The sequence below is a fragment of the Drosophila virilis genome, chromosome 2 (genome assembly GCF_030788295.1).
Source record: "Drosophila virilis strain 15010-1051.87 chromosome 2, Dvir_AGI_RSII-ME, whole genome shotgun sequence".
Lineage (NCBI taxonomy): Eukaryota > Metazoa > Arthropoda > Insecta > Diptera > Drosophilidae > Drosophila > Drosophila virilis.
In genome coordinates this window covers 11,649,508-11,673,952 of record NC_091544.1, presented here as the reverse complement: position 1 = coordinate 11,673,952, position 24,445 = coordinate 11,649,508, and the positions used below count along the sequence as shown (strand labels likewise).

At 46.5% G+C, this 24,445-nt stretch overlaps 1 protein-coding gene across 8 annotated transcripts in view; it reads right to left on the bottom strand.

The window, feature by feature from the left end:
* btsz (bitesize) overlaps positions 1-24,445 on the bottom strand; it is a 58,158-nt gene that overhangs the window by 7,741 nt on the left and 25,972 nt on the right. For 2 of the 8 annotated variants that reach the window (XM_070207639.1, XM_070207640.1), the window contains exons 2-7: positions 13,474-13,595; positions 11,338-13,415; positions 11,149-11,275; positions 10,757-10,968; positions 10,566-10,689; positions 223-7,815 (exon numbers count right to left, since the gene is read on the bottom strand). In XM_070207639.1, the coding sequence (XP_070063740.1) occupies positions 223-7,815; positions 10,566-10,689; positions 10,757-10,968; positions 11,149-11,275; positions 11,338-13,415; positions 13,474-13,595 (10,256 nt within the window). Of the gene's footprint in view, positions 1-222; positions 7,816-10,565; positions 10,690-10,756; positions 10,969-11,148; positions 11,276-11,337; positions 13,416-13,473; positions 13,596-18,803; positions 19,146-24,445 lie in introns of all 8 variants that reach the window. The other 6 variants (XM_032440257.2, XM_032440258.2, XM_032440259.2 and 3 more) reach the window with 6 other exon arrangements.

The window sequence follows — 24,445 nt, the reverse complement described above, 5'->3', positions numbered from 1 at the left end:
GCCATTTTGACGCCTGGTTGGCATTTCAGGCATGGAACCACTTGGAAGCTAATCGCCATGTAAAAAGGTAAACATCTCAAAAATGCTGAGCATTCGCAGAATGTGAACTCTGTATGAGAATCATGTATCTGTGTTTGTGTGTTTGTATGTGTGTGTGTGTGTGTGTGTGTGCGTGGATAATGTATCTGCAAGATAGTTAAACGAAGGCCTTGCTAAACTCACCCGCTGACATGTTCAGGCGTTTGCGTGCATCCCGTTTCGAGTAGAGGAACTGTTGGAGACCACCGCCGAGCTTTTTGCCGCCGCTGCTGGTGGAGCTGGCAGAGCCAACGCCAGCGCAGCCGCTGCTGTTGGCGGCAGCTGCACGTGCCGCCAAGCCTGGCGAGCGATAGCGTGCGCTTTTGGCGCTGCCCGTGGAAGAGGGCGTATAGTTGAGCGCGTTCTGCGACTTGGTGATGGGCGTGCTGGTGAAGGCCGCGCCCACTGAAGCCACCGAGCTGGTGGGCAGGCGTGGCAGCGAATTGGTGCTGGCCACCGGCACGCTGCCGGTCAGGCTGCGCGGCAAGGTGGAGCGATTCGAGCTGAACTGGGCCGATTGGCCTTCGTCGCTGGAGTCTGTCTCGTAGATGGCATCAGGCACACTGGAGCGGCGCACATCCTTGGCGGAATCGGCGCAAGAGCTGGCCGATGATAGCCAGGGCTTGGCGGGCGATGCCTCAAGCTGATGATGATGGGCATCGCCGCCGCCAATGCTGCCGCAGGAGCGCACGCGATCCAGCTGCTCGCGACTAAGGCTCTGCTGGTGCTGGCTGAACAGCAGGTCGCCTGCAGATCTGCGCTTTGCTACAGCCAAAGCGGACGCAGACGACGAGTTGTCCCTGTCTAGCTGGCTCAGCTGGCTGAGCCTCGTTCTGGAATCGCCATTAGCCAGTAATGCCGACTCAAAACTGCCGCGCCACGAGAATCGCTCGTAATCGCTGGCCACGCCGCACTCCTCTCCGGTATTGTCGCCGGCCCCAACGCCCGCTTGCGCCGACTGCTGATGACTCGCCGCATGACCAGGCGTCTGGCCATGTAGCTGTGTGTGTTGTCCAGAGTTGGTGCCGCCATCCAGCAGCAGATCATGGGAGCGGCTGCGCAGTTTGAGCTGCTTTAATGGCAGCGCCTTCAGCTGCAGCTGCTGCTCCACCTCATCCTCCTCATCCTCCGTTGTGGTGGCTGAGATCTTGGCCTGCGCACGCCGACTGTGTCGGGTGGATGTGGGCGTCTCATTGCCACTGCTCACCTCGTGCATCAGCGCCACCAAGCGGGTGCCTATGTGCTGCATGACCTTGGCAAACAGCTGCGGCGAGCGCTGTTCCGTGCTGCCCGTGGACAAGTGATCCCCATCCGCCTCGACTGGCTTCGGCTGTGGTGCTGCCTCGCTGGTATCCCCCGCAGCCACCTTGCTGAAGGAGGCTACCAGCTTCTGGTAAACAAACGCCGTGTCGCCATTGAGCGCATGCGTCTCGTCCAGCAAACCTCCATCGCCGCGCACTCCCTCAACATCCACCTCGAACTTGTTGATTATCTGCTGGCAGCTGGCGGAGATTTGCGCCTTAAGGTGGCCTTTGTGTTCGGAGCCCTCCAAGTCGGAACTTGTATAGTCGGAGGAGTCATACGAATCCGACCAGGTGTCTTCGCTGCTGAGATACTCAACTATCTCGCGCACCTGCTCATCATTGATGCCCGGCACGGTCTTCATCAGCCGCGTCAGCTCGTTCTCGAAATATGCCAACTGTGCGGGTCGAGACTTACCCGACTTGCAGGCCAGCCGCCGCACCGAGCTAGGTGTGCTCCCACCGCTCTGGTTTTGCGTCTGGGCCAGGTTCTGTGTCTGCGTCTGCGTCTGGGTCTGACTCTGCTGTGCATTGGCCGTGGCCACGATGAGCGTTTTGAAGAACTGACGCATTTTGCTCATCATGAGATTGGTCTCCTCGTCGGAGCTCCAGTTGTTGAAGCTATCCTTGCGCACCAGATTCGAACTGGTGGTGACGTTGCCTGTCACAGTCGCTGCTGCTGCCGGCGGCTGCAGTGTCATGCGGCGCGTGCTGTTGGTGGCAGCTGCGCTTGCGCTTGTGGTGGGCAGCTCCAGTTTGGGCAGGCTGAGTGCAGCCGCTGCAGCCAGCGGCTCGCGATCCTCGCTGATCTGGCCCAGTGCCGGCGTGGGGGACTTGCAGGGCTCGCATTCGGTTGACTTTAATAGATCATCGTTGCTGCCCACAAAGCCGCTGTCGCGGCTGTGATGCTGCTGCTTCTTGGCCTGAGCTGTGCCCAGCGTGGACGTATGTGAGTCGGCTCCGGCTCCAGATCCAGATGTGCCCATATCTGCTGCTTCGTGCAGCTTCTTCTCGTCAAGCGAATCGTGACGCTTGCGCAGCTGTTTCTTGCGCTTGATGGTGTCCGAGGAGCTGCCATCGGAGGCGCGATCTACTGCGTTGGCCATGTGTATGACGGTATCGTCGCAGCCTGCCTCCGATTCTGATGTGTCCTCCCCTGCTGCTGCTGCAGCTGCAGTTGTCGATGCGTCCATTGTATCCGCTTCGGGTAGCAGCAGATTATCTAGCGAGGAGTTGTGACTACGTGGCGTGCCTCGTGCGCGCACCAGCCTTTTGCGTCGCTGGCTGGGACTGGGATGCCCCTCGCTGTCGCTGCCAACGCTGCCGCCACTCTCGTCGCTCTCCGCCTGTTTCTCGCCGCCGCTGAAGCCCATGAAGCCAGAGAGGAAATACTTTTCCAGGCGCGATGAGGCCAAATCTGCGGCACTGTTGGCGCCATCCAGCAGCTGATCATCGTGCGGCAACGAGTCCAGACTCTCGGAGCACTCGGAACTGACCTCTGAGGCGGTATCATCGCCGCGCGTGTCAATGGAGCTCATGACTTTGCCATCGCCCAGGCCAAAGAAGAAGTACTTCTCCAGCTCAGAGGCGCTGAGTCTATGATGATGCTGCAGCGTGCGCATGCGCCTGCGTTCCGCCATATCCTCCTCCTCCTCCTGCTCCAGTTCGTTGTCGGCACGCATGGAGGCCACCTCGCTCTCTTCACAACTCTCCTCGACAATGGTGTGCAGAGTAAAATCAATGGCCGATCGATTATAGCCTCGCAACTCCTCCTCCCGATCCATGTACATGATGCGTCCGCCCAGCTCGCCATCACCCTCTGCATCCTCCGAATCGGTGGCTGTCGGTGTTGTCGTTGCATTGCTCAAATTCTCATCCTCCTCCTCATCGCCATCGCCGCGCTGACTCAGCTCCTCCACCCAGGAATCATCATCGGCCAGGCCATCGTCCAGGCTGAGCTTGGGCTGCACGCTCGGTTCATTTAGCGAGTCCACGCTGTAGGAATCACGCGACAATTCCCGCTCACTTGGCGTTGGCGTCACTGGCAACAGTTCGACGCCGAGCTCCGCTCTCAAATCAATGTCGTTGTTTAAGGCGCGCAGCGTATCGTCTGACTCATTGCCAAAGTTCTGGCCAAAGTTGTTGTTGCTGTTGCCAATCGCTGCCATTTCATAATCGTTGTCGTCGTTATTCGTCGTTGTTTTTGCTGCTGCTGTTGTTGTTGTTGCACTTTCATTGTCTTTTGTAATCATCACTAAACTGCGATATTTGGCTGAAAGTGAATTCTTGACTGCAGCAACTGTTGTTGTCGTCGTTGTTGTTGCTGTTGTTGTTGCTGTTGCCTCTGTTGCTGCTGCTGGTTCGTTGATTCGCAGTTCTTGATGACTGCCAAATATTTTGTCGTATTCGTTTTCACAACTTTCAAACACACGCGACGATGCTTCATTCACATTCACATTTACATTCACTACGTCACTGTTGCTGTTGCTGCTGCTGCTGTGTTGGCCAACAACAACGACAACATTGTTGCTGCTGCCTTTTGTCTTTTGTGCTGCGAAATCGCCGTCATTATGGCCAGTGTTGTTGTTGTTATTATTACTACTGCTATTATTATTATTAATGTTGTTGTTGTTGTTGTTGTTGTTAGTATACAACGTTAGGCGCGCGTTTGGCTCTTCAACCGCAACGTTTAACATTTCATTTTCGACTGACTCCGCTGCCGCCGCCGTTTCCAATGCCGACTGCGACTTCACATCGGCTGCGCAATCGGCTTTGTGAGCAACAGGTAGCGCACTCTCTTTATGCTCAGCAGCTGTCGCTCTCCCAGCTACCTGCTGTTCTTCTTGCTGCTGTTGTTGTTGTGGTTCAGGTGCTTTACTCGTTATGGCGAGAGAGTGAGAGTTCGACGAGTCGACGAACAAATCGTCGTTTATTTTGCATGCTTCGCTGCGTATACCGCCGCCCTTTGCGCCCCCCTCCGCCATTGCCAGCGTTTGCACAGCTGTTCGCTCTGCGATGGTTGTCGCTGTTGTTGTTGTTGCTGGTGTTGTTTGCCTGGCTGCTAGTTTATTATCGGTGTTTGCTTTTACCTGCTGCCGCTGCTGGCATGAAAACCCAAGAGTCGCTGCCTCTGTTTTCTCTGGCTTTGTCAGTTCTTCTTCGTTTACATGTTTACCCTCGGCGTCGCTTGGTTCGTTTTGTTTCGCTGCTTCGCTTTCGTCATTAGAATTAACATTTACGCCTTTCTGGGAATGGCAACTGGCCGGCACGAGGGTTGCCTCTGTTTGGGCCACCGCCTCCTCTATGTTCTTCGCCTGCTGTGTATTAGGTGCACACCCTGCTTTAAGCATTTGATTGCTGCATTCGCTTGGCTTCTGCTGCTGCTCCATGTGGGCGGCAGCCGCAGCAGTGCTGGGCAAAAGCAGATGATCCTCATTGATTTCGGCTACGCCGCGACGCAATCGCTGCAATTTGAGCTCCAGCTGGGAGTTTTGCTTGTGCAGCGCCAGTAGGCGATTCACATCGTTGGAAATGCTGTGCAGCTCATCGCAAGCAGCCAGGACGGAGCTTAATTCGAATGGCAGCGGCTGGTCAATGCTTTGCTCTGATTGCTCCTCTGACTGCTCCTGCTCCTCCTCTTCGACGTCTGGCAGAGCGCGCATGCCATGCAGCACAACGCCGCCGGCATTGGCGTCGTCGTCGGTGCAGCCGCCCACAACCACAATGCAGTTGGCAAGCTCATCGCTTGAGTTGGCAACGCGGCGTTCACTTTCATCATCATCTTCTTCATCTTCGTCGCTGGCATCACGTGCGGCTGCCGCTGCCTCTGCAATTGGTTGTTGTTGCTCAGCCTCCTCTTTCTCCTCCTGCTCCTCGGCCAATGCTTTTACGTAGTTTAGCACAATGCCACAGTCGGTGCGCTCGGTATCCGTATCGTTATCTGATGAATCTTCGAGATTTGCATCCGAGGAGGACAATGAATCTCCCTCGGTGGATGAGCTGCGTCTGGCACGCGCCGCCTGGCCCACCTGTCGATTTACTACAAACACCTTGTTGAAACGCTTGCGCTTGGGTCGCCGATCTGCGACGGTGCCGGTGTCATCCGAGTCACATGACTCAGAGCTGGAGCTGCTGGAATCACTGCTGCTGCTGCTGCCGTCGGTGGTGCTGTGATGGACCATTTGCACGGGCACTGCTGGCCTCTGTGCCACTGCCGGCTTCTCCATCTCCGCCTGCATGGCCAAGGCAACATCGTAACTGCGCTCCACCAATTTGCGTGGGCTGCGCTCATCTTCAGCTTCACTGTTGCTGCCGCTGCTGCTGCTGCTACTGCAGTTGCTGTTGCTGCTGTTGGCGGCGTAGCTTTCGCTGCGCAAATGGCCAAACGCCGCCGCCTCACTTGGCTCGTTCTCGGACATATTTGTGGGTTTTTTATTTATAAACCGATGGGAGGACAAATTCCTCGCTAGCTGCGGCTCTAGTTGTGGCTGCTGCTGCAGTTGCTGTTGTTGCTCTCTAGGCGCAACGGCGGCAACAATCTCAACATTTTCGACTGCAACTTGGCCGCCACCGCTGAAACGAGTTATTACCGCAGGAGCAGCCGCACTCAATGTGGCTCCAGTTGTTGTAGTTGTTGCTGCTGTTGCTGGTACTTGATTTTTATGTATATTTGTTTCGTCTGCTGCCTCCGCTGCTTCGTCTTTGTCGTCGTCGTGGTTGTTACTCGCCAGGTAGGTTTGTCTTTCAGTTTCTGTCTTTTCTGTTTGTGTTTGTGTTTGCGTTTCTGTGGCCGCTGCTGCTGCTGCTGTTGGTCTGCTGTTTTGCACAGTTTCGCATAGATTTTGGCATTTATTTGGCAGCTTGGCTGTCAATGTTGCTGCTGGCATCGCCTTGCTTTTATCAGGCACAGCGGCAACATCAACATGTGCTCTAAATTTAACACTGTTGCTGGCGTCGCAGTCGCAGTCGCACTCGCTGCTGCTTTTATCATTCGCATTACACAATCTCACTGTTGTGGGCGTTGTGGCGACGTCAACGTCGACGTCAATGGCATCGGCATCGACACAGAGCGAACGACGCGTTTGTTGTTGCTCACCCGACGGCGTGCGCGGCAATACTAAACCTAAACTTGTTGGAGCTGGCTTGAAAGCCATTTGGCTGGCCAGTTGTTGCTGTAGTTGTTGCTGATGCTGTTGTTGTTGTTGGTGTTGTTGTTGTTGCTGTGCCAGACACAGACAGCCGGCTAATGTTTCCAGGCTGCGACCTGCTGTGCCATAGCCGGACGTTGTTGATGAAGACGTGGACGCAGTGGAGCACAGCGACTGCGTCATCAGCGAGCCCAGCGAGGCACTCAGCTCCGGCGCCGAGGACTTGAAACCGCCGCCCAGTTGACTTGTTGTTGTTGGCAATTGCTGATAGCTTTTGGTTGTTGCCGGTGGTGTTGCATCAAACATGTTGCTGGCCGCGGCGAATTGCTGTGAATAAGCAACCATGGCCGCGGCGGCGGCAGCTGCAGCTGCTGCCTGTTGTTGTTGCTGCTGCTGTTGCTGCGGCGAGCTTGGTGTCGACGAGGCTGCCGCCGCCGCCTGCCACAGCTGCTGCAGCGAGGCAGCCAGGTGTTCGTCCTGCTCGAGCAACGGCGCACCTGTATGCTCCAGCTGCCAGTTGTGGTAGGCGGCCAGTGGCACGGGTATGGGCACCGGCACGGGAATGGGCACATATTGGGGCTGCTGTGGGGTTGTTGCCCCACTGCATCCGCATCTGCTAGGTGTGTGGCTGTGATGATGGTGCTGATAGTGGTGGTGGCTCTTGAGGAAGCGCGTCTTGATGCGCGCCTTCATGCTGAGTGGCAGTGTGGGCGTCGGCGGCGTCTGGTTCTGATCAGAGCTAGTCTGGGAGCTGCTCTCGGCTTGCATATGCAGCTCCTCGTCGGTGCCGGTGTCGCTCTCACGTATCTTGGAGCAATAGCTACGCAGCTGCTGGCGACGCTGCAGCAGGGGGGAATCGCTGTCGCTGGATTTGCGCCGCAGCCGTGGCGGCGGCGTAGGCGTTGTGGGCGTCATTGAACTGGCGTAGGCAATCATGGTTGTGGTTGTTGTTGTTGTTGCAGCAATCATCGAGGGTTCAAAGTAATCCCAATCGCAGTCCTCTACATTGCTCACAATGCTGTGGCACTGATGCGTGGATGTGCAGGAGGAACTCGACGCGGTATCCGTATCATTGCCGTCACCGTCATCCTCTTCTTCCTCCTCCTCTTTGCACGACGATGACGAGTCCGAGTTTAGAAAAACAAGCTTGAACTCATCCGCTTCGACACTGTACTGCGACTGACCCGCCGTGGCCGCTGAGTTACACCTGAACTCCAGCTCCGACGACGACGAGGTTTCCATGGCATCGCCGTTGCTGTCACCGGAAGCGACAGCTGCCAGCTGCGAGCCTGTGAATTAATGGGGTGGGTTTTTTGTTTTGTTCTTTGTAGAGCAGTTTTTCGACTCAATTAGCTTGACGTTGACCGACACCACAGAATGACAATGGAAAATACTGGTTTATCACAGGTGAGATACGGGTTTTAGGCACGTTTTAGCATGGGTAATGCACCACCACCACAAGAGCTTAGACGGTCTAGGTGGTTGGAAAGCTATGTACTACAATGGGGTTAGTCCACTATTTGTTAAGCTTGTTATGTACTTATGTGCATGTATAAATATTGCGTGGTTATGTAATACTTATGTTAATTAGATACATTTGTAACGCTTGTCACCATTAGATACTCATATTTTTAATACTTATATTACAGCATATCAAAACAATTCTCGAGCGACATTCAATTCACTTTCTTTCTGAAATGGTTTAGCTTATTTTATCGACAAATTGAAGACTCTTGAGCAAAGTTGTTTGTAACTAATGTGAAGAAGTGGCAAATACCGGTTGGCTTAATACCTATTAAACTATTGAACAACCACCCAGACACCGCTACCTTGCAATCCAACAGCAGCCGTATTATGATCTGGAGTCAACTCGCCTAACCCTAGAGAACGCAGCTATTTAATAGATCTAATTTCGCACCTAAGCTAATATTTATGCAGATCTCAAGGAAATGCTTTGCATTTTTGACTTTCCCTTGCCCACATTTCACATAGCTTACCATCTGCCTGTGTTTTTCTTCGCATCTCGCTGGCCCAGGCAGACGAAATGTGTCCCCAAAGTATTTGCTTTGCGGTTTTATCTTTAATACTCGAGCTGCGTTAATGCTAGATTTGGCAAAAAGCTTTTTAGGCCAGGCCGCACCAACCTCTAGTCTCGAATCCTTTGCAGCAGGCACGATAGCTTGTCCGATAGATTCCTTGTGTTTGCGCAAACAAAACACAGGGAAATGCATGCATGTTGCACAAGCCTCTGGCAGCCGCAAAGCAAATATTTGGGGTACGTTCACATTGGCTCGTTTCGGAAAGTGGTTGCCCGCTTCACGATTCTACTCAACGGGCAGGTGCACGCTTAAAGATTAACGATACATTTTCGACATCTAGCCCCCAAGTAGACGAGGCGCTTGAGCGAACTTCCAAAGCGTGGGCGACAATGTCCTGATTGTAGTTCTCGAATGGATTCGGGTTCGAAGTGGCCGTCCCCGAGACTCGCAAACAAACAGAAAATTAAAACATAACAATAGATGCCAAAAGCATTTCGGGGGCAGAAAAAAACGTTTGTATTGTTGGAAAATACAAACGCACATTTTCCACTGTCTTTGTGTTGTGGGCGATTTATGAGTTCGCTGCCACGTCCTGTGTGTGTGAAAATATTTCATGGTTCCCCAACAAACCACATAAAACGTGCACTCTAAAAAATTCAATTTCCTTTTGAAAGGAAACATTTGAATGAGCGATAACTCTTACAAATATAGACAAAGAAATACATTTTTCCATTACTTATATGATTGAGTAAAGGAGTTTTCTCATATTGATGAAATCGCAATTCTAGAAATTATCTTATCTATTTAAATTTTTGGAATTATCTTTAATTACTGTCCAGCTACTCTTTTTAGTTTGAGGCCAAACTACAGCAGCAAATGATTTGAAGAATAATTTAAATTGGAAAATTTTAAAGGATTGTTCAAAATTGTACATTAATTGTAAGCCGTGTCAAATTTATCCGATTTTATAAGATTTGTTAAAGTCAATCATTTATATCGGTTTTTTTTTAAGTATAGGATTTAAGGTAATTTTTTGAAATGTCACTAATCATAAGACGTTGCTATATCAACACAAGCTTGGTTCGAGTCATGAGATTAGCTGCGATCTTTAGATCTTCGCCACTTTCTTACGTAGTTTTTTTTCGGAGTTTATCGCGCCTTTGTGATATGATATACGATATATAAATGAGTGCGTCTCTACACCTAGTTCTATCTAGCTGAAGCGGATTATTTTTCATTTGTATTTTTCAGAGTGTAAGGCTGCGAGTTCGTTCTGTCAACTCGCTACAGTAAGTGCGCACAAAGGATAACATTGTTATGCTCGCTATATCCAGTAAATACATAGTATCGAAGAATTTTGAACATGTTTTCATTTTTCACAAATTTTTTGCTATGCGCAAAAAGTGAAGCACACTTTTAGGCGGCAATTGAAATGGGTTTATTAACAGCGAGTGTTGTTTCGGTACACCGTCTGTATATTGTATTTGTAAATATTTTCTTTGTTTAGCTGCAGCTCAAACAAGAGCATTGCGGCAGTCACAATTTAAATTCCTTAATCCCTCAAAGTGCTGCACTTATTGCCAGCCACAACCCACAAAGTTTTGGTTCTTTTGACAAATCTCGAAAAATGCTTGCAATTATAATTATACCCAGATACTTAAGAGCAGGACAAAAGCCAATGGGGTGGTTAAAGTGAATAATGATAAAGGCAATAATGACCCACATCAAGCGCAGGACTTCTCCCTTCTGCCTTCCCCCTAGCCCCGTGCGGCACCAAAGTGTCGCCTAATTAATTTGTGCGTAAAATTAGAGGAAAAGCGAAACCCAGCGAAAAACTTAATTTAGACACGGGGCACCGTCACCAAGCTTATTATACGCCAAGCACACACAACCATAACCAATACCACAACCGAAACCACACACATACACACACACACGCGCAGACAGATACAAACTACATAATTTAAGAGCTAGTGGAGATGCTGGTCATTAGCACTCACCCTCCTCGGCGGCCTTCTCCTTTGCCTTCTCCTTGCGTCGTTGCAGCACGACCTTCTTGAAGACAACGGCAGCTGCCTCCACTGCATTCTGCAGCTCCTGCTCCCCCAAGGTGCTGGTGTGCTGCTGGAAGGGATTAAGCATCAGTTGTGGAGCTCTGATTAGTGTGTGTGTGGGGGGGGGAGTCACTTACCGCTGCGGCGCCTTCCGTCTCACTGGCCTCCTTGCTGCTGGCAGCGTTGGGGCATTTGTCGTTAGCCTCTGCTGCCTTAGCTGCGGCTGGCTCATCCTCTTTAGCTGGGACTGTGTTAACGGGAATTGGCGTTTTTTTCAAGCGATTGGTTAGGTCAGAGTTCTGGTGCTTAAGCAGTTCATGGAAGGAGTAGTGATGCTGTGGTACTCTACCTATATAATGGTTAATGTTTGTGCCGCGTGCGGCAGCGGGGAGGGGGTGCACAAATTTAATAAATCGGGTGATTGCAACTAACTACAGCTAACTAAAGCTAACCAGCTACAGGTTTCTACTGCTGCGCGGGTGCACAAAGCAACTAGAGCAACTATTAGAAATCGTCAGCCTGGACTTACCCTCGTCGCCGCGGCTGTTGCGACGACGCGCTTGGGGAATCTTCGAGGCGCCACCGCGCGTCTTGTCCAATATATCGGCCAGCGGTCGGGGGCTGGGTATTTTCGAGGTCTCCAGTTTCTTTGGTGGCTGCAAAAAGTTGGATTAAATTGGCTTAAAACATTCGACAAAGGCAAAACTAATCCTGTTACCGTTGAGTCCTTTTCGGGATGCGAGAAGGAGCGACGCGTCACGGGCTTGGGCGCCGTCTTGGCTCCAGAATCCTCCGACACGGAACGCATTTGCTCGGGCTTGCGACGATCTGCTGCACTCTGCTCCATTGCTGCTGCCGTGGCACCTGCTGAGGCGCTCGGGGCTGTGGTTGCCATTGCTGCTGCAGCCGCTTCGCCTAAGCCAGCTCCGTACTCTTCCTGAGGCATGGGCAGCTCCCGGGATTGACGTCGCCGCATTCGATTGTGCATGAGCGGAGTGCGTGGTAGGGCCGCACCGCTGTGCATCATATGGCCCGTGGCACCCATGTCCGTATAAAAGCCGGGCAGTGGAGCCGCACCATAGCCACCATCGCCGCCCGCTAGCACGTTCTCGGCGCTGTAAATGGGCCGCGTGTTTCTCGGCTTGTAGGGAGAATCATCGGAGCCATCGTTGTAAATGATGCGCGGTTCGCTGCTGAAGCCCGCATTATAGTTTTTCTCGTACTGAACCTCATCCGATTCCAGGAAACTGGTGGCGCTGTTGCCAAAGTAGTCGACGTATTCCGGCTGGGTTTCCAGCTCTTCGCTGACATCGGGAAACTGATTGAACTGCTGCTTGGCCTCGCCGAAGGTGCGGGAGCCGTGCTCTTGCTCCTTCAGGCAGTCCTGCCGCACCAGCCGGCTAGGAGAGCGACTTTGCGAGCGCTGTGTCGTGGGTATTTCGGGCAGCAGGCGGCGACTCTCCACATGGGCCTTGTTGCTGTTCGAGTACTCCTCGTTGCTGTGACTGCGAACCTTGATCATCTTGGAGTGCGGATCACGCGAATGGTGTATATTGACGCTCTGGCTGCTCGAGTACTGCTCCCCGGCGGTACTGGCTACGCTCCCGCCACTGCCAAGATCCACGGCGCCCACAGTGGGCACATTCTGCTGTGAGAGAAACTGGCGTGGATTCTGCACGCTGGGAAACAAGAAGTTCTGTTTGGTGCGCGGCGAGATGGGCATAAATTTGGCCGGTGGAGCCTGGTGCACGGTCAGCGTGTTACCGCTACTAAAAGCCTCCGGATTTGGAAGCGTTTGCTGGCGTGTAAACTCCGGCGAGCGTCGGAACTGTGGAGAGGTCTGGCGCTTGGGCGGCGATGTAGGTAGCAGCTTGACGTGCTGATCGGGATTGGGCAATGTGGCCTGGCGCATCATGCGTGGCTTGCCAAAAGTCTGACTATAGTCCATCTCATCGCTGGCCATGCTGGATGCCTGCGATTCGTAGTTGAGCGGCGGCGCAGTGGCCGTTGTGACTGCTGACGAGGATTGGCTGGTCGGAGCCGGCAAATTGGCTGTGCTGGGCAGCAACTTGGTGCGATGATAGTTGCTCGGCGGCTCCGGGAAGGATGTCTGGCGCGTAAAAGGCGTATAACGCTGCTGTTCGCCCGGCGACCGTTCCGGCGAACGGCTATAGACGCGATTCGGTGAGGTGGACATGTAAATGGTGGGTGGCGCCTGGCATGGATTCGCCGGCAGAGTCGACTGGCGGCGCACCTGCAGTCGATGGCTATGCGTGGGTGGACTCGCCGCTGCCTCCAGCTGCGGCTGCGGCTCCTGTATCAATATCTGGGTGTAGTTGTCGCAGTCGGCGGCGGTGTTCATGTGGATGATATCGTCGCTGTTGTAGGCGCTCGGATAGAGCGGATTGTTCTGCAGCTTATGCGGCGAGGTGGGCGCGGTCAGATTCGCCGAATTGTAATTGGCCAAATTGGCACCGCTGCCGCTCAGATTCGGATCGTTATTCAGTGTGCTGGGCAGCGTCGATTGGCGTAAAACTCGACGCCCCAAATGCCACTTGCTGCCACTAATGGGCGTGGCACTGCCACTACTATAATTAATGATGTGCGCCTGGCGCGGCTGCGGGGGCGCCTGATGCTGTTGCAGCTGCTGCTGTTGCAGCTGCTGATGCAGCGTATTTTGATGCAACGAGGGATAGCTGCCTGCCGATTGAGCCTCAATTAAATGTTGTTGCTGTGGATACAGATTGTCGGCGACGGGTTGCTGCGAATTCGGATTATTCGGATCGTCCTCGGGATCTGCAAGCAGGTATAGCTCAGACACAAATAAAATTAGATTACTTTTAAGCACACTCACTTGATATGGTCCAAGAGCGACGTATACTTTTTCGCAACACGTCGCTGGTGCTTAAATGATCGACAGACTCGCAGGACGCATAGGCTTCCTTCAGCCACTCACCACTGGCGGCTTGTAACTCCCTGCAAGAACAACAACAAGACCAATTCCATTTAAAACACCAAAATACATCCGTTAACATGGCTCAATACACGTCTGCCCGTGTCAGCCACAGCCAACAAACTGACTGAGTATCTGACACAAGCAAAAACAAAAGTTGCTGAAACAAAACAACAAAACAAAAATCAAGCGTGCCAGATCTCGAGACACCCTGTACGCAGTGCCAAGCTGCCGTAAATGGCTTAGCCCTAGATAAAACCCAAATATAAACTGCATTACATTAAATTTTTGCTAAATTTTAGAACATTCTTCTTGGTTTTGAAAAATTTATAATTTATAAATATTTATAATTTTTTTACAATTACGAAAAATTATACATATTTCTTACTCTAAAACTTGCTTGCTTTTTCAATTTTTCAGAAATTTGTTTCACATTTAAAAAAAACTTTCCACTTTTCAAAAAAAAATACAAATAATTTTAGAAGTTGTTTTTCAGTATACCATTATTTTTGAACATGACCACTAACTGGACTAGTTAAGTGAGCCTGAGCCAAAACATACCATTTAATAGTACGGCCCCAAAATATTTATTTTAATTGTTTGAAAATGATAAAAATTTGAGTGTTAAATGCTAACCGAGAAATTCAGTACTGAGAATTAGCTAACTTCGATAACCAAAAATAAACAATATTGCGGAACCTTTGTGAACCACGGAAAACTTTTGTTGGGCTTGGATCGCCTCGGTTGGTAATGCAGCTCAAGAAATATCATAATTGGTCGAGGAAGCCCTCTACTGGCTGTCACATACGTTTTCGCAAAACCAACAGTTTCCTTTTCTTGCCATTTATAGGGCATACCATTAGACAAGACACCAACACGACGCAACGCCGTAATGACTATACAAGGCGGGTGCTTTAGAGGCTGCTCTGGAGGCGTCTTTGGTTGAGGGCGCAGCCACTCGGAGACTGTCAGGCGTTTTTCATTTCAGACTTTATGAACAAATTCCAATCAAAGACGCAGCCAGTGTCAGAGCTATCGATATATATATATATATATATATATATATATATATATATATATATATATATATATATATATATATATAGCGAAGCATACGATATGTGTGCCAGGCAACGCCTTACCAGAGCAGGCGGGGGCGTGGGGCACATCTCTTCACACAGCAGCTGCAATTGCTGGCTTCGTTGACAGCTGGCTGCCATTTGGGAGGCGTCAGTTTGGCTGACACCTGTGGGCGTTGCTAGCATCTTGGCAAATTCTCAGCACGCAAAGCAGCTCCAAAATTTACATACTACGTAGTTACCCTGCAGCTGCCCGGGCTGCTCTGGCTGTGGCTGCGTTGGCCAACATTTAATTAGTTCAGAGTCTTGCGTCTGGCCTTGCTTACTTTTTATTTATTTTTTTTAGTAACGACTTTTTTCGGGGCTTGGCAATTAACACTGAACTTTGGGAGCGTGTGGGTCGCGTGACAGCATCATCAGCAACTGCAAAGACTTCAACACTTGTTTCAACATTACTTTTCGGGCAGTTAACAATTGCTGAACTCCGTGCAACAGGGCGTATGTGTAATATTTATATGACTAAACTCGATACTCGATACCATTAATCAAATATGGCATCGAGTCTATAGCTTCAGTTAATATTTAAATTGCACGCCCACACATTCACAAAATGTACCACAATTTAAAGTATTAAGTCAAATAAATTTGGTTTAAGGACGAGTGTTGATCTCCTTGAGAGCAGATTGAAAATAACAATTAATTTAACGTCGCCTACAGGGTTCTTGGCCAACAGTTTCAAAAGCTTATCGGAGTCCGCAGCGTTTTTAATACTTGTTAATAATCATATTTACAACGTATTTCAATGACAAGAGCTTCGCTTTAAATAATTTTCTTTACTATTAAAACGTAATTAAAATACGATTCCATGAAATTTTTGCCAAATGTTTCTGCTCTTCGAGACTCCAGTTCTTGGATATGCTGAACGCCTAATTAGGCTTACCAGATAGACTTTCCCTTACAATTAGCTTGCAGTTCAGGCATAAAAATAATTGTTTTAAATGAAATTACGAAGAATCCTTGTATCCTTATGTATCCAGAAATTTCAAGCGAATTCCAACTAAAAAGCTGCTTCCCAACTAAAACTGCTGGTTTCCACTTAAACTATATAGAACTAAGTGGCAATTGAAAGATGAATGGTTAAGCTCATCTACAACTACAAAATCATTTTTCTCAGTTTACCTTGAACCCATTGCTAGTGAGTAGAACGGGTATAATCGTTTGGTGTTAATGCTCTAAACAGACGGAGTGAAATGTGTCCGATTCCATAAAATATATATATATATATATACTTGCGAAGCATTAACAGCCAAATTGATATAGAATATACAAAGGTCTTCTTATTAGCTGTGATCTGTGCAGGCGACCATGCTAGTTTTAAATCTGTTGCCAGTGAACGGATCAAATTATATATCTTTTTGCATTATATGTGTATATACAGATTTATTTATTGCACATTAAATGTTCCCCACAAAATTATAAAAAAAGTTGTTGGGTCTTGGGCTTTGGTATTTACCTACACTTGCGTTCCATATACATATATACCAATAGACAATGAACACCAAAGTTAATCAAGAACTGATAATACAAAGTACGGAGCATAGATAAATAGTGAAACAGCCGCAGCATTAAATGCGTAGATGTGAATGCGTGTGTGTGAAGCTAGAGTGCTACGCAGCTTGGCGCCGAGTTGAGGGTGTCTTATAGTTAGTCACTTCCCACTAGTGCACACCTACTTGTACACTTCCAAATGAGGTAACAGCTCTATTCAGCTATCTTTTTCAATGAGCCTGATGAATGCTGGGCTCATTATATAGTACTTAGTTCTAATTGGCAATGAAAAGGCAACATTCTCGGCGCTTTTACAATAACTTTCAGGTTTGCAACTGGGCATACTTATCTGCTTATGAATGAATGTTGCCTTTGCCATCATTATTTCCATAACGTTCCAGGGAAATCCTTAAATAGTCTTTGTGTGAAATGCTCTTATGCTCGTAACAACTACTCAGAAGGAAAACATCTTCAGCTAGTTTTCTTCGCTACTCATTGTTCACCTTGAACTTGTTCACACTTTTTTCTCATATTATTATTCTCTGAGTGTGCAGGTTTGTCAACTGGTTTTGAAAATATTAACCTTCAGATGTAAATGGGCAAAATTTAATCTTGGCTTTTATTGTGCTTCAGGAAATACACAAATAGTGTTGGAGTTAGCAAAGCGCTTAGGTATCGGCTTAGTCATTGTTATTTCACAACAAAAACCCAATTGGTGCAGCAGAAATAGCAAAATAAATAATTCAGTTTCCAGTTGCAATATTCAGGCACATATTTGCAACAGCCGCCGCTCAAGTGAAAATGAAAATTGAATATCAACATGTTGTTTATTTTTGGATATATTATATATAGAATAAAGGCGTTATAAACTTCGTATACGATTACAAAAGTGCCCAAAAATGCATTTCAATCGAAAATTGTAAAGTGAAAATGGATAAGCACATATGATACATACTCACGCACAGACACACACACACACAGAATTTCCAGCAATTTTCGGCTTGCGACGAGAGCAACCGAAAAATACAGCAGAAATGCCCCAAACTATTGCCTCATGAAATATGCAACGCATCAGCTGTCAGTGGGGGTCATCGGATGCCCTTTAGGTATATGTGATCCCATGGAAATTTATTTTTGTACGCATCAGGTGACAATTTCTGGTTGCACAACACAAAATTAGCAGGCAACAATGAAAGTGCTGGGTTAGCTTTACGTATTTGCAGCGAAGGCAAAAGTTAACGAGCCATAATTCCCCAAAGGAGATTGCTTGATAGATAGGGGCTACCCTGTACTCAGCTTTTGCGAAGCATAGCAGACTGGGGCATTTGTTTGCTGTTTCTAATTCGAAATCTACTCTTGAATAACCTCAGATTTATGTGCAGTCAGTTTTAAAATGTTGTGTATATATAAATCAGCGTAAGATATGATATTTCTTGGCTATTTATAGAAAATGTATTTAAGTAAGTTGAAATGAATTTTTTTTCGAATATATTTTAGTTTACTTATTGCCATTTCACTGAAATTGATTGTGTCTTTTAAGTTCTTTCTGCAAGTTTTACCTTTATGTAATCGGCACAACGAAAAATAAGAACTCGCCGGTCGATTTTCAATAGAAATAAAGCTGATTGGCATATAAAACTAAAAAACAATGTATTTATTTATTATATATTCATTATGCACCTTTTGTGCATAATTTGTTAACTAATATTGTTTTATGAAATATATCCAAGATTGTCCTCAAAAAGAAAAACATATTTTGAGTAATATTTTTCTGCTCTTTAACAACTTTTGTATGTTTAAATTCATCATACTCAACTTTTCATATAAGCTACATTTGTATCAAAAGCTTACAACAATATCATTTATACACAAATTGCTTTTTTAGATGATTGTACCAATAGATATAATAACATTTATCAGAATAGGGGCTATCCTAATGTTGAACGGAAGGGATGCTGGGCCGAAACTCAGTCTAGTGGGAGGTACCAGAAATATCTTAGTCAGCGATAATTTTGGACAGTGTTAGGGTTTTATTTTATAATTTGATTAAATTCTAAATTAAAAAACCAATGGGTTAAAAGTGTTTGACTATATTTTTTGGGTTTAATAGGAAGTTGCTCTATAATTCGGCCCAAGTCGAATTCAAAGAGTCAAACTTAAATATTATAAGACTCGAAGCGTTAGCCATGTTTTTCATAATTTTGCATTGCATACTTTTCACGACGTATCTAAAAGTATAGGGCATATAAGGCTTGGGAAAGCCAATTCAGAGCCAGAAAAACTTGTAATATTAAAATTGGACTCTATACGAATATTTAGAAAGCTTTTCTCAATAGATTTGTTCACGCAAACAATAAAATCAAAACCCTTATATGAAAGAATATTAGACAAACACTCACATACACAGAGGCATGCATATAAAATATTGTTATTTAGTTTGTGTGCATGTGTGAGACATTGAGTGATTAGAGTATTTAGTACAGATGAGTGCAAGTGATTGGGTAATACCGAGAGATAAAGGTGAGCTTTCACAGAGAGAAAGAGACAGAAAGAAAGAGACACAGAGAGAGAGAGAGAGAGAGAGAGAGAGAGAGAGAGACTTACAGTTGCTTGTGGCACACCACGCACACCCAGTCCAGTGCATGATGGACTCGACAGGCTTTGCACACGCGCAGTTTGCAGACGCGGCAGGGGGCGCCGCGGTTGGTGATGCGGCCCAGTTCGGTGGTGCAGCGGGCGCAGTGGCGATTCGAGTCGTTGTGTACATTATTGTGGTTCTTGTGTTCAAGCTGTTGTTGTTGTTGTTGCATTGTTTGCTGTTGTTGTTGGGGGTGGTGGTGGTCTAATTGTTGTTGTTGTGTAGCGTCGAGTGGTTTTTGCTGTGGCTGCGCTCCTGCTCCACCAACGACCTTGCACCTCAGCGCATACAATTCGGCGCGTAAAAGCCTGTTCTTGTTTATAATGATGGTGTGGTTTTTGTTGTTGTTGTTGTTGTTGTTTATGGTGGGTTTAGGTTTGGTGGCGATGTTTCGTTGTTGTTGTGATGGTGGTTGGTTTGAGGGCCAGTTGGACGGGACATAACAAAATTACGCATAGACGTTATTTTAGTTAAATTGTTAGTTAAAAGTTAGTTGAGAATTAAAAACACATTACAAAAAAGGGGTAAACAACATTTTTCGTTGTCACAAGTGGTTGTTGTGGTTGCGGTGGTAAGAGCGAGCGAGAGAGCAATAGCAAAAGTTGGAAGCAAGTATAGTGTGTGTGTGTGCGTGTGGTTGTTGTGTGTGAGCATGAAAACAACAGCATAAAAGTGGTTATTGATGAAAAGAGATAAAGAAAAAAGAACACACAAATAGTTGTCATTAGTCGATTACAATTTAATATAATTTTTTTTTTTTTTAATAATTTTGTTACGGATTTTTTTAAAATGGTTTTCAAATGCAAAAATTATGAATACGAGAGTATTAAGTATTTAGGCACAGTTTACATATTGGTTCGTATAAATTAAGCAAATTAGCAAATGGTTTATTGTTGTGCTGTGCTGATAAGTCAGGCAATTAAATGTGTATTATAATTGTGCCGAAATCCATGTGACAGGCTACTTGCTTAAGCGTAATGTAAATGTCAATTTAATGTCCCTTAAATTAATTTAAGTGCACGTTATATATTAGATTTAAGAACAACAGTATTTCGGATAGCAATAAGAACTTGGGATCTTAATGTTCAGAGAAACTAATGGTAAATAATGATATAAGAGTATACTTCTGACAATTTCATGTACATTTTCTTCCTAACTAGTTTTGTCATAAGGCATAAAACACAATTTACTTTGAAAAACTACGAGAATAAATTTGGAAAATAAAAAGGAAAAAATTGCATGTATTTGCAAGGCGTTGAAAGGAATAAAGAATGATAAAACATCTCATTTTCTTTGAATACAAGTAATCATAAAGCTCCCTCCAATTATATTAAAGGTCCAGCATATTTAACTTAAAGGTCAACCTTCTAGCAGCTGTATATAGCTTTATATTTATTTACGCCGCACAGCACATCTAAATTACTTGGAAGGTGCATCAAAGCTTTAAGCTAGATAAATTGCATTTCAATGACAATATCCATTGCACTTAAAGCTCTCAGCTTGAGCTGCTAGCAATTACAAGACACAATTTCTCTTAGCTGTTTAATATAAAGGATTAGTGCCAGCTGCAGCTAGTCTCAATTTCAGAGCCAACTAGGCTATAGCCTGGATAATGTGAGCGACTCTCTCAACATGCAAAACCAAACCAAAATTTGAATTAACTTTATGGCAAAGTCATAAAACACGCGCGCACACACACACACACACAACCACAGCACATGTGGTATATTGTTAAGGCATGTATCAGTGAAACAGTCACGCAGCGGACATAAAAAGCCAAACAGGATTTTCTGCTGTTGTGCGAATTATGCAGCAGCACACCGCAGCAACATACAGCAGCAACACACAACAACAATTTTTAATTATATTTTTTTATCTGCATTCGAGCGTTGGCGCCGGGCGCGTGTATTTTATTAGTACCACAAAATCAACAAACGTCAAGCAGCCAACACCACACACAGTTAGCACAGACACACACTCACACCAACACAACGGCACACCATCAAGTCCCAGTCGAGCGAGTGGCTTTGGTGAGTTAAAGCATGCTGCATGCTTCTAGGGGCAAGCATAGTGTGCACACCTGCTCAAACCACAGGCAGGCATACCACACACTCACACACACCCATTCCATCCCCATGCGTGGCGCCTACATTCTGGCACTCTTTTGACATGTTTTATTGGGCATGCCCAAAGGGGGCAACCATGGACGTCATGTTGTATGCCACAGCTGCTGCTCATGTTGAACTGTACGCATGTTTGTCACTTGCAATAGTTGAGTATTGTTGTAATTGCCGGCGCGCCATGAATTAATAATCCAAATAAGCCATTATGCCTTTCAAGCCCCAACAATGGTTGGCCAAAAAGTGCTAAGCTAAATAGCCATAAATTTTCACCCCAGCCAGCTTGTCAAGCCGCCTGGTCACGCTTCTATGTTTCATTTTTATTTTTAATAATTAGCAATGTGTGTGCTCGTGGGCGGTTGCCAGCTCTCGAGACGAACCTAAATAAATAGCTGAACGCATGTTTTTGATTGTACGCCTTGGGTCATGCAAATAACCCAACTAATTAAGCCGATGCTAATCAGCTGCGGCGAGTGCCTGCCCTTAGCTGTGCGACTTTTGGCCCAATCGAACACCTGTGCCCCAACTACAGGCATAGCAACAACAGCAACAAGCAGCGAATTGTTGCACGAGACGTGCTTTGATGTTGCCAGCAGGCGGCTTAGCTCAAGCTTAGTGCGATTCGAGCTGAAGCAAAATATTTAAATACGAATACCATTTTTGGGGCATTGTTACCCGACCTAAGTACATTATTGATTCGTTTTATTCATTAAATCAATTCAAATACCATTCACATGCTACGCAGTAAAAGGGTTTAGCATTACTAAAAAATCCTATACTTTTCTTGAGGGTTTCAGTGTAATCTGCTTTGTGATACCCTTTAGCTAATCTTCTTTTTGGGCTGAACATGTAGAGTTTTAATTAGCTTTAACTTGGAACTGTACGTTAATATAACTTATAAAAATAAAGGCAAATTATCCCCTAGAGAGCGACGCAGCTTACCACCAAAAAGCCGATAACTAAATGGATATGAACTTCTTTAGACAGTGCAAACATGCTATTAAATCGGTTATAGTAGATGCTCCGATATAGAAGTGACCCTATAGGGTGTAAGCTATTCGAATACTTTCTACTCTCAACATTGCAGCTTGCTTCCCCAGATGCTGTATTAGTGTAAACTTAAGCACTGCTTGCAATTAAACCACATTAAAAAGATACGATTTTACTTGAAAAATCCCCTGACACAAGAAAATTCATCAACATTGTCATCAAAAACGGAAGCGAGAGAAATGTTGAATAAAAACTACCATAACTCAAATAATATTCAGCTGCAGTTGCCAGCTGCTATCCATGAGATTTATGATTTGAATAATGCCAAGCGGACTCGCTTAGAACACGGTGTGAGAGGGGGGAATGGGGCTGTTGAAGCCTGTCCCATGCAGAGAATACACAGATAAATAATTACCATGCTAATTATGATTTGGCGAGGACCGATTGTGGCTCGTTCTCGCTATCCGGATGCTGTGGCAAGGACACAGCTTCGGTAATTTTAGAACAGTTTTCAACTAAAATAGACACCAGTTGATTTAAATACACTGCATAAAACACAGAGTTGTGTGCGAGAGCAGGAGAAGAAATATCAACATAGCTGAAAGGAGTGGAGAATAAAAGATATGGATTTGGCCAAGTTAGTATGTAGGTAGCTGTAAGCCTTATACAAAAGAGATTAAGCCTGAATACCTTGCCATCTATTTAAAGAAAAAGACTAATTACAAACGCATTGAAAAAGATTTTATTTTGAAATATTTGCTTCATCAATTATCTTCGATTACGGGTTTGCGGGTTTCAATCAATACTGCTTACAGGGCATCGTCTAGTCGAAGAATCTCGCTTAAAAGATTATTATCTGCTGGCTTCTAAATTTTGGTAGTCCATCGCCGTTTTAACAGCACCGCAAGCGCCATGACAGGGCATTGGTTTTCTGGTCTCGTATTTCCGCTTCAGCTTAAAACTTTTACAAAGGCACTCGCGAGAATGCGCCCCATTACCATGGTTAAGACAAACAACTGTGTCGCTTTTGGCCTTAAATTAAATTGAGCCACCTCCGGTGGTTTGTACACCGGATGCCAGCACGCCGGTAGCGCAGTATTTGCATACTTCAAATATATTATTAGTTTTAATTAATTTTAAATGTGCATACGACAGGATACGCAGCTCTTTTGCAGGCGCGTTTTTTTGCAGTGTTAAATAGCTGATAAAAGCCAACACAAAAATATTTTTCCGGCTATGGCATACACGAAGGGATGTGAATTTAAAATAAATTAAATATAAACTTTATGTGAAAAGCAACAATAGCCAAGCTAAACACGCATTTACTCCCGAGTGTTCATATGTGTGTCTATTCTTGCTGGCCACAATCCAACTTCGAATCGACAATGATAAACGCTACGAGCGGCTTGACAAGGGTTTTGCTGCGGCTCTCGGACATTTGCATAATTATATCAGGCCACCGCACGACTCACCATTTTGTGGGCCTATCTGCCTGTCCGCCACAAGGGAGCGGCCTTGTCTAGGAGGATAGCATGTGCAAAACTTCACATTAATTTGTCCGGTTTGCGTAAATTAATGTCATCGGCATTTACTTTATGCTTTCCTGAAACTATTAGCTTAGCTTAAGGCTCATAACGCGTTTTCCTCTTTGTGAGCTTTAATGTTGCGGTAATAAGCTTGTGTGAGCCGCGTCGAAACAAAAAGCCAAAGCAAAATATTATAATAAATCATTAATGCGCAGCGCAGTAAATTATTTACTTATTTTTGCTTAGCTTATGACCGATATATTATAACTAAGAATTAGTGACCACGTCCTGGTAATCGAAGCCAGAAACAGAGCCAGCGACGCCCATGTCTTAAGCTCTGTACAGATTGCTTAATTTATTCCATTAAGAGCTCTCAACGTTTTTCCACGAAGTTTTCAACTGTGCTGCGGCACCTGAGGCGTATGCGTAATATGCATGAGCTGGATTACGCATACGCCGGGTGCGCCACGCGCTGCATGGAGCCAAAGTCAGCTGCATAATAATGGACTGACAATGCGCAGACACATGCATTATTTGGTTACAATTCGGCATAATTTGAATACACGAAATTTGAACGCATAAAACCCAAATTGACTTTCAACTGGTGGGCATAAATTTTGTGGGCACAACACAAAAGGTTGATCAGTTGCCATTTGCACGCCATTCCACGTGGTCGGCCCAGCTGAAAGAGAACCATAAAATATGAGCAGCGGAATGGGAAGATAAAGTGGCCGCGACAGCTGCCACAATGTTGCAGACCGCAGAAGATATGTACGAGCCACAATGGGGCAAGCAACAAAAGCAGCTGCCTGCTGGCTGCTGCCTGCCACAAGGTCGTTACATTTCCCACAATTCAGACACTTGCCAAAGCGACGCTTGCAAAAGCAGCAGCTAGCAAATTGTGGCATTTGTTGCTGTTAGCCAAACAGGTCAGCCGCAGCACACTAGAGCCAGCTCAACACCTGCTGCTGC